The 19,350-nt window shown below is 41.5% G+C and overlaps 1 protein-coding gene across 1 annotated transcript in view; it reads right to left on the bottom strand.

Moving 5' to 3' along the window:
• Nucleotides 1–19,350, bottom strand: part of EVC2 (EvC ciliary complex subunit 2) — a 156,944-nt gene that overhangs the window by 120,024 nt on the left and 17,570 nt on the right. The window contains exons 3-4 of the mRNA XM_075849035.1: nt 10,023–10,174; nt 7,328–7,384 (exon numbers count right to left, since the gene is read on the bottom strand). Of these exons, the coding sequence (XP_075705150.1) occupies nt 7,328–7,384; nt 10,023–10,174 (209 nt within the window). The remainder of the gene's footprint in view (nt 1–7,327; nt 7,385–10,022; nt 10,175–19,350) is intronic.

The raw sequence follows: 19,350 nt of genomic DNA, 5'->3' as shown, positions 1-19,350 counted from the left end.
ATAAGTCGGATGAGACCGCTGCTTACAATGAGTGGCTCCCAATTTAGAGGCCCCTGTGTAACCATGCACTACATAGTTGTTCATTCACAAGCGCCACGTTATATTACATTGGTGCAGCCATTGGTGGACCCTGATGGCAAATATATACTGGTAATTTACAGTGCTGGTGTCCTCATATGGGCCCCCATGGTCCCAGATGTGACTGCAATCCCTATAGTTACACCCCGCTTCCTCTGGAATAGAAGTTGTCCAGTTTATATAACCTCTTTAAGAAAACTAGCAACTTTTTAAAAAAAAATTAGGGTAAATGGTTTATTAATACAAACTAAAGCCAATATTGAAACTTTGCTCAATGCCAATCATTGCTGCTTTCCCAATTAATGGTATTAAATGGTAATCACAGCCATTTTGAATAAGGCTGGCCATTCACTTGATAGCTGTTGGCCGAACGATCATTCAGCCGACAGCTATTGCTAACAACTCCCCCATAGACATGCACATCTGGCCAAGCGTGCAGGTGCTTTCAAGAGGGCGAAGGGAGAAAGCCACAGCCAGGCTTCTCTGGCAGGGGCTTTTTTTTTCTTCTTAAGAACAAAAGGATCGGGAATGTTAAAATTTGTCATCGGGGTAGAGTTGGGACGCCACCATACACAGATGGTCGGCAGGTCCTGCTGAATTCAGTGTCTGACATACATCTAATGTGTATGGCAATTAATTTTATATTGGCCTTGACAGCTGCAACAAGCAGTGTCTACCTGCTGGGACCCCGATCGATCTGCTGTAATCTATGGGGAAGCCAGGCAGTAAAGTGTTCAATTTGCCTACAGCACCACCACAGCGGAACTTGAACATTACACAGTGCTCATTCAAATCAATGGGCTGTCCGTGTAATGCAAGTCAGGACAGGACCTCCAGAGCAAGAGATGCTTTTAGTAACTCCACTTCACTACGGCCAAGAGATGAGGATCGTGAACAGGGGACCCCACTCTATTAACTCAAAATTCCCTAATAGGGTATTCGAAGGTGGGTTTTCTAAACTAGAAAACTATTCGGAAAAGGTTCTACCGACCGATGAGATGTATAGTTTGGCTTTACAAAACAATCAAATACTTTGCAGAAAGCCATAACAACCTTATTCAGGGTAAAATCAATGGGCAAAATACACAAAATTCCTGGAGGAAATCTGCTGCAGCCTGCAAGAGAACTGCGACTTGAGAAAATATTTAATTTTCAAGTAAGACAGCCACCCTAAACAAAAAGTAAAAGTTTTGCAGCAATGTCTTCATTTCCTTGAGTGGTCCAGTAAGGCTACATTCACACGAGCGTATCAGATTCACGTTTGTGAAAAATGCGCATGAATCTGGTCCGTGTGTGTTGCGTATCATCAGTGTGCTCAGCGAGTGGCATGCGTTATTCACACACTCGCAAAGCAAATTTTTTTTTTCAATGGATTTGATGCGCAAATCACGCACCGCACACGGATGTGTATCCGTGTGCGGTGTGAGGTTTTCATGCACCCATTGATTTCAATGGGCGTGTAGGTGCGTGAAAACACACCAATATAGGACATGCAGTAAGTTTCACGCAGCGGACTCTCGCTGCGTGGAAACTCACGAATGTGTGAACGGCCCCATTGAAATCAGTGATTTCCATGCGCAGCACACGGACGTTATTCGCGTTCGCGTGAATGGGCCCTAAGAATTCAGTCCTCTCCATATAGTAAAGAATTTTTGTTTGTTTGCTTGACAGAGATTGAAAGTTTAGTAAAAAAAAATAATAGGGTCAAGTTTCAGTGTTGACATGAGAAAAACTGATGCAAACACGTTCCTAGTAACCATTCTTACTCAAATCCTCAGCTACAGGCTGACAAGGGACATTCCATTTTAGCAATGCTCCAACCGTTTGTTTCTATTTATCTTTTTTCCTTATTAATCAGATTTTTTTACATATTAAATTTACTTTGAGAACCTCATTGAACCCTTCGGTACATGTTGGCTCCTCTCACCTTCTTTTGGAGGCCACATGGTCTGCTATTGACTACAATGGTCTGACCATGAACCCTCCGAAAAAAAGGAAAAGTGGAGCCAACAAGAGCCGAAGGAACACTTTCCTAGCACTGCTGCCACTTCATTCTAGTGATCGGCGGGGTCACAACCATTGGATCACCAACCAATCAGACAAAAGTATTTTCTGAAACTACCACTTTAAATTTGGGGACCACACCTACACTAATACACTGAGCAATTACATTAATAGCAATTCCTTAGTTTCACCCCTTTGTTAAGTAGTTTATGAAGCTGCCATGAACTCAAATGTTTCGTTGTTTTCGGTTAGTCCATCAGCGGACTGTTTTATAACGGTCTGTCTCTGCTTCTCCATAGACAGCAATATACATCAGCAATGGCAGCCTACATTTTGATGAAATACTTACAGACAAATAGTGGGGAAAGAAGGCCCAGTAAGTATTTGACCTTGTATAGGGAGCAATCCCAATATATTCGGTAATTGCGGTTTATGCAATTCTCGAATATATTAATGTAGGTTCATAAAAATTAAATCAATACTGTATGCTGAAGTGTATACACTTTTCTACGATCTTGAGAGTCACAACACTGGAATGTGTGGATTTTTTCTATCAATTTAACAGTGAAAGTTTTCTCACTTTGTGGCTAATTGGCAAAAGTCAAGTGTGAAAAGCAAGCTCGAAAAATAAAAGGGTACGATAGAGGGCTCAGACTAATATAGGATCTAAAAATAACTTCTAAACACAAATGGTTCCTTGCATAATGAAGGTTTAATCAGTAAAAGGTGCTCAGATGCATCCAGAGCCACAAAGAAGGAGACAAATTAACAGCGAAATGCAATCAGTGTCAGCGACAGGCAGCGGGTAGGTAGCGACGGAGAGGAATCTACAGGATGTGTTAATGAGTATGCAGTACCAAGTCTGTAAACAGCACAACACGAGAACACGTAATCACATGTTAACCCTTTCATGCCATGCATATTTCATGCAAAGGTATTCATTAACCTAATGGTCTGTAGCAGCAGGAATGGACAACAGTTTTATGTCTGGGAGTGTTGTCTGGCACCCCCAGTTGACCCATTTTTGAGAGATAGAAATCAATTGAGATCGATTTTTAAGCAAATCACTAGTAGCAGATTTACATCACAGGAGCATGTAGGCACATATTGCTTGGGATTTCCATACACTTAAGATAACTGTCGGTGATAGGTCTTCCTCCCAAACACATGCAAGCTCGCCGGAGCGTGCATGTGTTCTCAATAGGGAGAAGGGAGTAAGCGGCTGCCAGACACCTCTGGCAGAGGCTTATCTCCTTACAAAAGGATCAGGCATGTCGAAATCCAACAGCCGATACTTCTCTTCCTCGAGATCTGCCGTTGGGGAATTCGAAACAGCGCCATACACATTAGATGTTTGGTCGTGCCAAAATCGGCAGGTTCGGCCGACATTCATCTAAGGTGTATGGCCACCATTAGACTGCCCATCCAGTAGGTAACACCTCAAATAAATAGATGTGCCAGGTCCAGGTTCTGGCTTACGGAGGGGGTTCCCACTCAATGATGTCCATATACCCTAAAAGGCTAACCTTTAAGTCACGTATGGCTTTAAAATATTTATATGCCCTTACAAAATAAAGTACAAACTTCACAAAAACTATTGTCATCTGCTGTGTTTCGCTTGTGGGGTGTCTTCCGCTTATTCCCACAGTACTGTGACTGCCTAATTAATATATAAATACCCGTAATTTATATATAAATACTTGCTATTTAGTATAATATGTACATTTTCCCTTATGCAGTCGTCTTTCTCCCAGGGCTGTCTATAGACACAGCCCTACTGTTCTTATAGGTAAATCTGGCCAAGCCAATCCACTAAGATTTATTGACCCCAAAGCGAGCACCACTCTCCTGTCCCGCACGTTGACATTAAATGTTTATGGGTAGTTGAATGGGTACCCATCACCAGAAAAGGATATCTTTGAAATAGGGCGTCTGGTCTTGGCTCATCAAAGCTAATGTAATGCCCACATTTTCACCCACTAAATGGCCCTTAAAAGAATCTTGATGGAGCTTCTCCTCCTCTAGCTCCTTGAATACAAGGTCCTCCTTAGGGTTGCAGTAAAATATCCCAGCTTTGCTGAATGGCTTAAAGGGTCCTGGAATAAGGGACGCATGTGGCAACTCAGGAGCATTTTTTATTGCCACAGATGCCAATCTTATAACCCACTTTATTAGCCCATCTATTAGGAAGTTTCTTAAATTACAACTGCATAAAATAGTATTAATATATCGGCTGTATTGATTAATATCATTAAACCCATTATATTGCACATATTAATACAGCACATATATTTGTCGTCATCGATGTGATGTATCACTAGTTGCACAATATTTGTTACCTTATAGCCTCAGCCCTGATGAAAAATCCTGACAAATAAATGTAAAAAGTACATATATTCCTATTCGCGTAGCCTTCCATTCGTTATTAATATGGTTCAAGACATCTCCCGTGGCAGAGACAGGATTATATAGTACTGAGCCATAGCAGACAATTATAAAATAAACCCTCTGTAAAATATATAAAGCTTATAACTAACTAATTCTGCCTCGGAATTAAAATCTCCATTGTGCCAGTCAGAATCCCGGCTTAACAGATTTGATGAAGCTCTGCCATATTAAATCCTGCTACTCGTGGGAGGGGAGCACAGTGGCTGCTGGCAGAATCATTGTCTATCCATAGAATTGTATGTACATACGTTAGGAATTGTGGATGTAACTTATTCAGAAATATTGCAAACTAATTTTGATTATTTATTTATATGATGTAAAAAAAAAGGCAAGAATAATGACTTTTGATATGTTTATGTATAGAAATTATTGAATTATTTATCTTTTGAAAGCATTTCCAGGTAAAATGTATTTATACTGGTATGTAATCATCATAAATAAAGAATAGAGGCAATAGAAAAAGAAAAAATATTCTGGGCCAATTGTGAAACTTTGCAAAGAACCAAAATTAAAGCATCTAGATTGGGCCAGAAGAGTAGGAATAGGGGGTCTCTACATAAAGAGTGGTTCACCCCTCCAGAGCTGGATTGATGTCAGGTGCCAGGTAGCCAATGTGCCTATTTACTTGATGTTGGCATCTAAACTTTTGAATTGTTTTCTATTGATTGCTAGGGAAGTTACATATTGGCTCCTGGAGAGATCTAACTGGGTCCCATAGCCTACAATAATCTGTCCATCCCTGAGCCCCCCAGACTATTATCCTGGAAAAAAAAATTCTGCAGTCAAGAGATTGAGTGTAGTCAATGTGGTTAAACATCTAATAGCACGAGTCATCGTATAGAGGAGTAGGTGTGGGTCAGTACACTCCAAATGCCTCCCTGATCCTCTAATTGGGCGGCAGATAGATTCCTGCATTGTATGTACATGAGGGGTTCAGAGCCATCTCAGTCATTCTCTTTCTATTTGGTCCCTTTAAAATTAGCATAGACATTAGACTTTTGTCAGCGCATATCCCGATTCCGACAGGATCAGTAAACAATGTAATGTCTAGGAGGCCTGTCGGAGGTATCTGGCAACCACTTATCCCTTCGCCGCCTTCTTTAAAAATAACATGCATGTCAGTCCAGTTGATCGTGCATGTAAATGGGTTAAAGGGTTAATGAGTCAGAGCTGGCCAAATGGTCACTCAATAAAACAACTCTAATGTCTATGGACAATTTTATAAATGCCTCAAAATTGGTTGTGTTACCGATATACTTGTACCTTAAAGACCTTTTATTAAAATGCCCTTATATATTAAATGAACGTCAGCTGACCATCTTATGTATATAGGTGTGACCCGAAAATCCCTTGAATGCAGATGTTGGGGGAAAGAAAGGGATCGGGCATATTGGATTTCCACATGCCCGATCATTTGCTTTTACGAAAGATAAGCCACTGCCATGGAAGTCTGCCTTATTTCCCTGTCCCCATTAAGTACACATGTATCCTCGGCTGAGCCGAGTGTGCAAGTGCCCGGGGGAAGAAAAGCGGATTAAGTTGTGTATGGCCACCTTTAAGCGGGCATGGATATGACATTTTTGTTGGCAGATACAGCAGTTTTTGTCTGGAGCTGCTAACAAACTCATGTTTATAGGGACAACTGGTCTATCTCCCATTGGAGAACATAGAGGTTGAATTATCATAATTTTTTTATATCCAATTCTTTGTTCCCATCAGTATAAGCGATTTCAGATGTTCTGGTAGCCACTGATCTCCTTCAGTCATGTCGTTCGAGCATGTTATCGGAAAAGATAACTCTTTAGGTGCATGTTCATTTGTATAACATCTTATATCTGGCTATCATTAGTCTTTTAAAATAGGGGATATTATTTATAATTGGGGTGCTGCTTTTCAACCAATTATTCATCTTCAATTTTTATTTTCTTCTCACTTGTCCATATATTTGAGATGGATATAATTTTCATACATAGTTACATAGTTACATAGTTTGTACGGTTGAAAAAAGACACATGTCCATCAAGTTCAACCAAGGGATGGGAAAGGGAAAGAAAAATGTCTACACATAGGAGCTAATATTTTTTTTGTTCTAGGAAATTATCTAAGCCTTTTTTAAAGCCATCTACTGTCTACGATGCAGAAATATCTGTTAGGAAACGCCTATTCCTTTAATGATCTCCATGACTACTGTTCTGGCTTCTGGGCGGTTATGGTTCTTCCTTGAGCTTATCTCTTTTCTCTATCTTTCTGCCTATCAGATTTGACAGAGTATTTATACCTGTCCTTCTAACTCAGTCTTTGCTTGTGATTTTCCTTACCTTCTGGTGTCTTGATCAAGCTTCTGACTAAACCCCATACCTCAGACTTTTGGACTTCTTGGAATACTGACCTTGGCTTGTCTCGTTAACTCCTTGTTTGCTGATTTGGATTATCTGTTTCCGGCTGGCTTTGACCTCTGCTTTACCTGGTATTCACTTGCTTATTGATTTAGTGTATGTTTAACCTCTGGCTGTCTGGTTTCCTGTTTAGGTTTGCCTGCATTGCACTTATCCAACACTCAACTCTGCTAAAACAAACTGGATTCTATGAAACAAAATACATTCCGCCTTGTGGTGGCCTCTGGCGATTACCATAGAGTAGCCTTAGACTCTGTTGATCAAAGATGTGGTGGATTTGAGGTTGCGGACTTATATGCCCGCTCTCTCCCAGCAGTTTCGAGTAGCCTTTGGGGAAATTGCTCTCCTAGCAATTCCATAACAATATCAACATAAACACAATATTACGTGACAATACTCACAGTCGCACATTTCTGGAATGTTACACCTCCGATACTAGATGACAGAATATCACGAGGCTAAAAAAAAATATATAAAAACAAAATTAAAACCTGAAAACCAAGACCAAGCAGCATTTCTGTAAATCCGCTCATATCTGGAAGGGCACTTAATTTCCATTAATTTAAAAAGATAAATCTCAGCCTGCAATTAGCTTTGGGATTGTTTATGCTACTGTAAAAACACTGTGCACCACATGGTGCCCTGAGGAAGCCACTTTGTGGCGATACGCGTGGGGCTTTCTATCCCCTTTTTTCCCCCTCATGGTTTGAGAAACTGGACATGCTGATCTGATGCTTATTTGATGTAACATTTGAATACATTTTTTCCAAACATTTCATGCATTGAACGTTTGCTCTAGGGGGACTGGGTGAGTGTGAGGGGGTTGCAATTTGCTTGCCACTTATCATGGTGGTTCCCCCCTCCTAGCGATTTCTATATGGCATTTCTTTATGCTAATTTTAAATGTTTTTAACCTCTGTGTAGTGTATTTAAATAAATAAATATATTTTGTATATTCATATGGTCATTTCATGATAGATAAGTTTTTGCCTCACACATACCCATTTTTGTGGTTCGAATTACAGTGGTTTATAGGGTATGTGGCAGAATATACGCAGTGCCTGCCAGTGATTTATATGGTGCTGGATATCATCCAAGCAGTAGAAGATTTTATATTTTTCTTCCTTCCCCATTACTGTTCTATAGCTGCAGATAGGCTTGAAAAAGGCCACAGTGAGTTGGGAAGGAAGAAAAAGAAACAAAAAAAAAAAGGAAAAGGAAAATAGGAAAGCAAAGGGAAGGAAAGAAAGATATATAGCGTATATTAAGGACAGGGTTATTTTTAGGGGGTGACAAACTGGGAAATTGTCCAGGATGCCCATGAGGATAGCAAACCGCGGAGCAAACTAAAGCCACTAAGTATAATTTAGCAACTACCGTATACATCAACAGTATGTCAGAGTATTATTTAAATACTGCATGTTATTTGGGCACTCTATGGTGGTATCATATGGGCTGTATAAGGCTAGTATTATCCTGGAAGTCCGATGAGATTATGAGGGATGAAATTACAAGATAAACTGATTAAAAATGGAAAATGGGTCGGTCTACTTTATTTGTTTTCCAGGTTCTGCCCCATTTTCTATAAACTGGGCCTCGATTAGGGAATAGTTTTTTTGAAACTTTATGGGTAGGCTTAGCCACTGTGAATGTATACGTATCCTTCTTATGCCTTAGTCAGAAGAACGCGGAATACGTCCGTGTGACGGGCGTTAAAACATTGGCCGGCACACGGATGCATGTATTTCAATGGGGCCGTTCACACAGCCGTTGTCTCAACGGACCGTGTGAAGGGTCAGTTGAAAAATAGAACATATTTTTTTCCATTTTCACGTATCCCCCCCATAGACTTAATCTACGGGGATCCGTGAAAACAGGACCCGCACGGGGGAAACGTGTACGTGAAAAACAGCCGTTTTTCACGTCAGAGTTTCCCCACGTTGATCTGAATAAGCCCCTATACAGTATTAATGGTCACAGCCGCACTCTTTAGTATAGTTGTAAGTGCATTGGCTTTACAACACAAAAGTTATACATCAGTAGTATACGTGATACTATTGACAATATTATGCTTTCTACAGGTCACCTAAAAACCTAAGTTTGATGGGATTTTCATATATGAAAATAAAATGAGTTAGAAGGACTATAAAATACCAAGTCACTGCTCAGATATGGAGACCATAGCACTAAGCCAACTTCACAACACAAATATTCACATTTTCAGAGCACAGCTGCTCACCTACCCATGAAAAAGAGCCGCAGAAAATTAGTTATTGATTTCCACTGACAAGAACACAAATAATTTGTTCTGACAAGAGCGCACATTATTTTACCATAAGGGAAAAGAAAAAAGCAAATGCAGAATCACTGAACAAGAATTTGTAATGAAGCGAAGAACTTTGTGGTGGTAGATCAAGCAGAGACCTTACGTCACATCTCCTGGCTACACACGATAGCAGGACTACCTAAAAGCAGGGAGAGAAACTTCAGTCATACTGCCAATAGTCACCAATTTCTGCAGGACTGTCCTGTGAGCCGAAACCTAAATAGGAGCGGGTTCATGCAAATTTGCATTAAAAAGGGCATTCCTGGCAGAACAAGGAAGGGGATTAAAACGTTCCCTGATTTGGGATCAAACGTATGTTTAGTCAATATAGAGAGGGATGTGAATATAAGTACATTACATTTATCGATATGTCTGTTGTAGTAAATACTTGTACTCCCCATAAAATAACAGTTCTGCAACATCTTTTCGTAGAACTCTGCATTGTGCTGCCCTCTGTTATTACTCCAGGAAATGTACAAATACATTGACAGATGGGTGTTACCATTCCTCTTTTCAATGGGGGGGGGGGGGGGGTCCCTACACAGTCTGACACTGTCCCATCATTGCTGACAGTGTCCATTTGTACAGAGACGCACACCACATGGTAACGTTGAGTTGTCAATATTTTCAGATATTTCCAGGAGGAATGAAGAGGTTTAAGAAAATGATGCTCCAGATTATTATGTCATGCGGAATTCAAGTATTCACTAAAACATGTCAGGAGAGGAGACACGTCCATTTTACAACCCTTTTATAAAGCCTTGACCTACTTGGGTATTGTGCGCCACTGCCGCTCGTTTAAACAGTCTTCTTTTCATTGGCTTTAAAGCAGGGACCATCCGGGTCCTCAAGTTATCAGATGATGATCTCAGAATAAAGTCAAACTTCCCATTTGGCCCTAATTTCTTATCCGGATTAATATCTAAGACAAATAGACAAGAACGTTACCATAGAGGGAAAAAAACAAGTGCATAACATTTCAGTGGTCATTTATATTTGGTTTAAAAGAGGTTCTCCGGAGAGGGGACGATGGGCATTAGGCATAAAACTGCCCTAACAAAAAGTGTCAGTGTAACCAATAGACAACAAGTCAGATCACCCCTTATAACCAAACCAGTTCTGGAACAATAAAAGCTGCAATATGATTGGTTGTTATGAGCAGGTTTTTGTTATGACAGTTTCTATGTATGGGGTCTAGTCATGTTATTTTGACATGCCCCCTCCCATAGTCACACTACTATGTGGGGGCTGTGTGCTTTCTGCTTGGCAGCCCATATTCTCTCTAATGAACTGCTCTCAAAGGCTATCATAAAACAGCAACCAGTATTCTATTTGCAGATATATAGGTTGAAATGCTTGGTAAGTTGACAAACTTAGTTTACCTCCACCCGTTGTTTTTAGGTTCAATATTTTATGATGATTAATTTCATACTGCTTTATTATAAAGTTCAATGTATTACCAGTATGTCCTAAGCGCCCTCTAATGGTGGCTGCAGGTAACCAGAATGTTATGCTTTAAATAGACACAAAATTTTCAAACAACTTAAAGAGGCTCTGTCACCAGATTTTGCAACCCCTATCTCCTATTGCAGCAGATCGGCGCTGCAATATAGATAACAGTAACGTTTTAAAAAAAAAAAAAAAAACGAGCATTTTTGGCCAAGTTATGACCATTTTTATATTTATGTAAATGAGGCTTTCTAAAGTACAACTGGGCGTGTTTAAAGTTAAAGTACAACTGGGCGTGTATTGTGTATGTACAACTGGGCGTGTATTATGTGCGTACATCTGGGCGTTTTTACTACTTTTACTAGCTGGGCGTTCTGACGAGAAGTATCATCCACTTCTCTTCACAACACCCAGCTTCTGGCAGTGCAGACACAGCGTGTTCTCGAGAGATCACGCTGTGACGTCACTCACTTCCTGCCCCAGGTCCTGCATCGTGTCGGACGAGCGAGGACACATCGGCACCAGAGGCTACATTTGATTCTGCAGCAGCATCGGCGTTTGCAGGTAAGTCCATGTAGCTACTTACCTGCAAACGCTGATGCTGCTGCAGAATCAACTGTAGCCTCTGGTGCCGATGTGTCCTCGCTCGTCCGACACGATGCAGGACCTGGGGCAGGAAGTGAGTGACGTCACAGCGTGATCTCTCGAGAACACGCTGTGTCTGTGCACTACCAGAAGCTGGGTGTTAACGAAGAGAAGTGGATGATGCTGATTCGTCAGCATCATACACTCCCATTCACAACGCCCAGCTAGTAAAAGAAGTAAAAACGCACAGATGTACATACACAATACACGCCCAGTTGTACTTTTACTTTAAACACGCCCAGTTGTACTTTAGAAAGCCTCATTTACATAAATATAAAAATGGTCATAACTTGGCCAAAAATGCTCGTTTTTAAAAAACAAAACGTTACTCGTATCTACATTGCAGCGCTGATCTGCTGCAATACAAGATAGGGGTTGCAAAATCTGGTGACAGAGCCTCTTTAAGCAAATCTAATAGAACACCTGATATAGATCTACTTTGTAATTTACTTACTGTTAAAATTTTGTTTTATACATGAAAATTATGTGTGAAGTTACTGCCACTAGGTGTCGCCCTTCCTGTAATCTGCTGTCCACTCCTGGTTAAAGAGCACAATTGGCAAGCTGCAGAAGGTGGGGGTGTGTTTTTTCACTGCCTGCCAATAGAAGTCTATGGAGAGGGGAGGTGGAGAAGGGAGCAAGAGCAGAGTGAGTCAGACACAGACACACTGCTTATACAAGTCCATGGACAAGGGAGGGGGAAGCAGGAAGAGGGAGCAGAGAGACAGTAAGCCAGACACAGAAACACAGCAAACACTTCTATGGAGAGGGGAGGGGTGAGCAGGGGAAAGGAGAAGGAGCAGAGTGAGTAAGACACAGGCTGCCAGAAAAAGTTATATGTCACCCGAGTGCTGGATTCTCAGCTACACTGCTTATTACTGCTGTATCATTTCCTTCTTGCTGCTGCAGCTTTTATATATGTGTTAGACAGAGATAGGAGAGCAGGATTCTCCTATTCTATGTGTGCAGAATATAGAAGACATGATAGCCGATAGGCTCCAGCCACTAGCTCAGAGACAACTGAGAATTAGAGATTGAGCCTGCACAGGGCAAAACTGCTAAACAATGCCACATACAAGTCATATAATGGCCAGAAATAGCGTTATTTCTCATGTACACACATGACACCTTATTCTGAAAAGTCACCTGAAAAGTTAGATCTCTAAGGCTTCGCTCACATCTGCGTTGGGGTCCCGTTCTGATGGGACCCTGAACAGACACAAACTAACACAGAGGTTTCCGTTTCCATCACCATCACCATTGATTTCAATGGTGACGAATCCGGTGCCCATGGTTTCCATTTGTCTCTGTTGTGCACCGGATCCGTAGTTTTGCCGGAAGCAATAGCGTAGAAATTTAAATCAATGGTGATGGAAACGGAAACTGGTATCCATTTGTGTCAGTTTATGTCTGTTCAGGGTCCCATTCTGATGGAAAGCTCAGACGGAACGTCAGAACAGGACCCCTGCGCAGATGTGAACGAAGCCTTACTGCCATAAATATTTATTAAGAAATTAATTAGTATAGAATTTTGAACCTATTTGGATTAAAAAACAAAACAAAAACAAAAGACATGATGTTGAACAGTGTACATTCACTTTTTTCCAATATGATTTAACAGTAACCTAGTCATCAGCTGGCAACTCTTTATCACTCACAACCCATGTTTTATATATATATATATATAATTGAAAGTAATAATTTTCTCATTTGCGGCTTTGTCAGAAAACATAAAATCAAACAATCCCTTAGGGATATGGCTTTTGCGATCATCTTCATCAGAGATTATATTTTTCACATGGAAAGTCCAAATCCGCACTGCCAAAAAACGGAATGGGAGCACAGGATATAGGAAAACAATAAAGTTGCAGTATTGGAGTATCTGTCAGTCATACTCTATCATTATCTTATCTTTAGGTTCCCACTCACTCGCCAGTACAGAAAGTAACAGGGAACCTTCAATCACACTTAAAGCACAGTTAAAGAGGCTCTGTCACCAGATTTTGCAACCCCTATCTGCTATTGCAGCAGATCGGCGCTGCAATGTAGATTACAGTAACGTTTTTATTTTTAAAAAACGAGCATTTTTGGCCAAGTTATGACCATTTTTGTAGTTATGCAAATGAGGCTTGCAAAAGTCCAAGTGGGTGTGTTTAAAAGTAAAAGTCCAAGTGGGCGTGTATTATGTGCGTACATCGGGGCGTTTTTAATACTTTTACTAGCTGGGCGCTCTGATGAGAAGTATCATCCACTTCTCTTCAGAACGCCCAGCTTCTGCCTGATCACTGCTGTGACGTCACTCACAGGTCCTGAATTGTGTCAGACGAGCGAGGACACATCGGCACCAGAGGCTACAGTTGATTCTGCAGCAGCATCAGCAGGTAAGTAGCTACATTGACTTACCTGCTAACGCCGAGGCTGCTGCAGAATCAACTGAAGCCTCTGGTGCCGATGTGTCCGACACGATGCAGGACCTGTGAGTGACGTCACAGATCTGCACTGTCAGAAGCTGGGCGTTCTGAAGAGAAGTGGATGATACTTCTCGTCAGAACGCCCAGCTAGTGAAAGTATTAAAAACGCCCCGATGTACGCACATAATACACGCCCACTTGGACTTTTACTTTTAAACACACCCACTTGGACTTTTGCAAGCCTCATTTGCATAACTACAAAAATGGTCATAACTTGGCCAAAAATGCTCGTTTTTTAAAAATAAAAACGTTACTGTAATCTACATTGCAGCGCCGATCTGCTGCAATAGCAGAAAGGGGCTGCAAAATCTGGTGACAGAGCCTCTTTAAATAATGGCTGCAGGGACGCCGCGTTTTCCTAGTTCCTATGCAGCACTATTTGTCGTTAAAAAAAAAAAAAAACAACACAAAAAATTAAAATGTGCACAAACATTTGTGGCTTTTTCCTCAGCCCTGCAAAGTCAATAATTACAGCTTCCATAACCCTATATGTGTCGCCTTCTCCGTTACTAATACAGGCCAACCCTCAACAGCCCTCAACATGATACACACCCTGTCAAACAACGCCGGTATCTAAGATGCCAAATGCTGCAGATACTTGCTCAACCAGTATAAACAGTCGTCATGTATCTTCTATAGTGTGTGCATAGAACCGCTTGTACACAAAGCGGATTTAGCTTCAATGGCCACGGCCGTCCGGTAAATATTGACCATCTGGTTTATTAGTGTACATTACATGTCTATATCCAGTGAAAGAGTAGGGATTATATATTAGGATATTAACATTCAAATGTACAAAATTGGATATTCTGAGTTAACCCTTTCATGGCAGGTGGCCAATTTATGCAACAATACAGTATATATATCCTCTTCCTTTTTATATCGCTACATAACCAGCTCGAACCCCCCACAGACTTTATCTCGTTTATGGTATAGAAACAACCACGTGAATATATTCGCCTCCTTTTGTAACTTTAATAGACAGCGACCTGCATTTGTAGACACCACTCACGGACCGGGCACCCCCAACCTTGAAATCTGTGGGAGCTCCAGTGGTCAGACTACCACCGTTCAGACATCTATGACATATCCAATAAATATGCTATAAAGGCCCATTGTGAGAAAACCTCTGTAACGGTACGTCTACATATTGGCTTTTTGGCCTATGTAAGCCGTAAACGCTGGGGACATTTTCCTGACATATCCTGTGGTGTATGCCGAACAGTGGCATCTGCCACCCATAGTCTAATAGTAGACACGTTAAACATATACGCCATGCACACGTCTCCCAAATTTCAATCAATATATTATTTTATCGCTCAAACATCCAGTAAAAAATGGCAATGTTTTGACCCGTGACAAGTGGAGGGTATTTCTCAAGCCACCACTTGACACGGGTCGAAATGTGTTCATTTTTTACTGGATGTTTGACCAATAAAAGAATATGTGGATTGAAATTTGGGAGACGTGTGCTGCTGTTCAACCATGCTTTTTCTGAGGATTACATGACGTCAGACTGGGTTTGTTGGATTTTACAGTGTGACACCGCTCCTGATAACGGGATTTTTGCTGCTTCAAATACTTTATTTTTTGGATTATATCCACAGGATATGTCATAAATGTCAGATAGATGCGGGTCCCACCTCTGGGACCCGCACCTATCTACAGAATGGGGGCCCCTAAAACCCGTTCAGCCGCTCTATGTTGCGGCTGAATGAGGTGAATTCCGATTATGAAAAAGGTTATATGGTAATGAGTTACGTAAACAGCATACATAAGAAAAATAATACTGATGTATATCAGCCCAATGGAGCTAAAAAAACAACACTTTTTTTGTCCTCTGTCAGGATAATGCAGCCCTATGGACACATTTAGCGTGTAAGATGTTCAGATAAAACGTGATACAAATGGGGCTTAAAGAGACTCTGTCACCACATTATAAGTGCCCTATCTCCTACATAAGGAGATGGGCGCTATAATGTAAGTGACAGTAATGCTTTTTATTTAAAAAAACGATCTTTTTTCACAACGTTAGGAGCGATTTAGGTTTATGCTAATGAGCTTTCTTAATGCCCAAGTGGGCGTACTTTTACTTTCGACCAAGTGGGCGTTGTACAGAGGAGTGTATGACGCTGACCAATCGGCATCATGCACTCCTCTCCATTCATTTACCCTGCACTAGCGATATAGATATATCACTATGTGCAGCCTCATACACAAACCCTAACATTACTACAGTGTTCTGATAATGAATACACATGAAATCCAGCCTGGACGTCATGTGTACTCAGAATCCTGACACTTCTGACTCTTTTTTTGTGAGATTCCGGCAACGGATACGAAATCTCGCGAGATTACGGAGCTAAACGAGATTTGGTTTCCCTTGCTGTAAATCTCACAGAAAAGAGTCAGAAGTGTCAGGATTCTGAGTACACATGACGTCCAGGCTGGATTTCATGTGTATTCATTATCAGGACACTGTAGTAATGTTAGGGCTTGTGTATGTAGCTGCACATAGTGATATATCTATATCGCTAGTGCAGTGTAAATGAATGGAGAGGAGTGCATGATGCCGATTGGTCAGCGTCATGCACTCCTCTGTACAACGCCCACTTGGTCGAAAGTAAAAGTACGCCCACTTGGGCATTAAGAAAGCTCATTAGCATAAACCAAAATCGCTCCTAACGTTGTGAAAATAGATCGTTTTGTTTTTTTTTATATTTAAATTTTTTATTGAATTTTCCAACAATACAGAGGATATACGTCTTAACAGGTAAGCATTACATCCCATGCCATATTATAAGTACTTTACAGACTATAAAGGGGGGGGGGGAAACAGGGAAGAGGATATTGAACCGGGTAAAAACCCAAGGGAGGGGAAAAAAGGAGGAATAACATTGGTACATCCGTGACAAGCATTACAGTTCACATACGAAGGTATAACTTTAACCTCTTAATTCACAATAAATCCCGTCACACAAATTTACGGTACTTTATCCATGGATGCCATATCTTGAGAAATTTATCTCTCGACTGCGAGTTCCAATGAGATAACTCCTCAAACCTATAGATCTGATCTACCCTCGCAATCCAATGATCTAAGGATGGAACTATATCCGTTAGCCAATGTAGGGGTATTAATAGCCGAGCCGCCACTATCAGCAATTTCAATAAAGCAGATGGGACTACCGGGACTGAGGAATCTGCAATAGAAAGTAACGCAATTTCCGGTGATACTTGTTCCCTTACACACGGAATTGTTCCCTTACACACGGAATTACATATTGAGAAAAAATTTTCCCACCATTCTTTCAGTGGGGCACATTCCCACCACACATGATAAAAAGTGCCTCTGTCCCTCTTGCAACGCCAGCACGTATCCGGATGTGTGGAGCTAAACATGCAGGTCTTATCTGGTGTCCTGTACCAACGGGATAGTATTTTATAATTGTTCTCCTGAATCTTAATGCATCTGGACACTTTGTGTGGGGCAATCAATATCCGGGATATTTCGGCCTCAGTAAATTTCCTTCCCAAATCTCTTTCCCACAATCCTATATAGTATGGAGGTCTAGTTGAAAGAGGGACAGAAATCCTTCTATAAATCTGAGAGATACTCTTAACTGGCGTGCGGTTCTGGGAACATAGTGTTTCAAACCAATTAGCTTCTCTGTGAAACGAGGTGGACCTACAGCATAACAGAGTAATAGACTTTAAAATATGCAAGAAGTAAAAAATTTCCCTCGTTAATCGATAATTTAGAGAGTAGAGCAGAATGGGGAATTAGACAACCCTCGTCATCTAATAGTTGAGCCAGCGGCATCTGAGAGCTACTGACATGTAACGGAGCACTATCCCTTACTGCTTTTGTGGCTGCACCTATAATATCTCTTACCTCTATCAGAGGAGATGGCAGCTGTATTCCCCCTAAGCTAGCTACAAACCCTTTCCAGACTGAAAGTGTTGCCCGTGTAAAGGGATTCGAGGGGCCGTTATCCGAAAGCAGAGAGGGGTCCATAAATATTAGAGTCCTGAGCGGTGACGGGGAGAGTGCGTTTTCCAACGACACCCATAATTTATGTCCAGGTGCTCGCACCCAATCTAACACCCTAGCTAAATGTATTGCTCTATAATATTGTTCTGGGTCTGGAAAACCAATACCCCCTTATCTTTTTTACCGAGTCAGAAAGGCTCTCGCAATACGTGCCCTTTTCCCCTTCCAGATAAATTTAGCAAATAATCTGATTATACGAGAGAAATATAGCCGAGGAATAGCTACTGGCAATGTCTGCATCAGATAAGTAAGCTTAGGCAGGACATAGGACATGACAATGTTCTTTCTACCAAACCACGACAGATAAGGCAAATCTAATCGTTGTAACAAGTCTGGTAAAGAGGACAGGAGCGGTAAGAAGTTCAAGGAGAACAGCTCATCACAATTTGCACACATCTTTATCCCTAGATAGGATATATGGGGTGACGACCAGTCAAAGGCCGAATTGGCCCTCAATTTTTCTCTACACTCCGGCGACACCGCTATCCCCATCGCTTTTGATTTACTCGCATTAATCAAGAAATTGGAAACGTACCCAAAGGAGTCCAGTACTTCTTTTACTTTTGGGAGTGCAATGATAGGGTTCGTGACAATCAGTAGTAGATCATCTGTGTAGGCTGCTACTTTGTGTTCCACCCCCCCTACCCACATACCCGCTATATCTGACTTTAAACGTATAGACTGCATCCAAGTCTCCATCACCATGACAAACAGCAGGGGGGAAAGAGGACACCCCTGCCGGGTGCCATTGCTAATTTCAAAAGGGGAGGACAGGGCCCCGTTCACAGTAATAACCGCCGAGGGGGATGCATACATTGAAAAGACCGCATTAATGAATGGGGTAGGGAGGTGGAATGCCCGCATAGTCTGTCTCATAAAATTCCAGCTAACCCTATCAAAGGCCTTCTCCGCATCCGTGCTGAGAAGGACTGTTGGAACCCTATTTTTTTGTGCGTAATGTAATAAGTGTAGTACTCTCGTAGAGTTGTCCTTTCCCTCTCTCTGCATTACAAATCCGACCTGATCTGGTGAAATAATGTCTGGGAGGATCTGTTTTAAACGAGATGCCAGCATCTTTGCTATCAGCTTCAGATCCGTGTTCAAAAGTGAGATGGTTCTGAAGTTAGCACAGATCGTACGGTCCTTCCCCTCTTTGGGAATGAGGGAAATATATGCTCTTGACATATCTACAGATAGAGGTACTCCTTCAGTGGTAAGATTTGCAATGCGTAGTAAGCGAGGGAGGAGAATCTCTCCAAAGGATCTATAATAATCTATAGATAAACCATCTGGCCCCGGACACTTCCCCCCTGGGGACTGCTTTACTGCTATCTCCAATTCTGCCAAAGTAAATGGTTCTGCTAACACTGCCCCAGGGCCGCCATCAGAAATTTCTGGGCCCCATACAGCCAAGGAGTCTGGGGCCCCCCTCACTATTGGGGCGGGCACAAAGTAAAGGGGTCGGAGGTAAGGCAGCGG

This window comes from Rhinoderma darwinii, chromosome 1, assembly GCF_050947455.1.
Source record: "Rhinoderma darwinii isolate aRhiDar2 chromosome 1, aRhiDar2.hap1, whole genome shotgun sequence".
Taxonomy (NCBI): Eukaryota; Metazoa; Chordata; class Amphibia; order Anura; family Rhinodermatidae; genus Rhinoderma; species Rhinoderma darwinii.
This window is presented reverse-complemented; position numbering and strand designations above follow the sequence as displayed.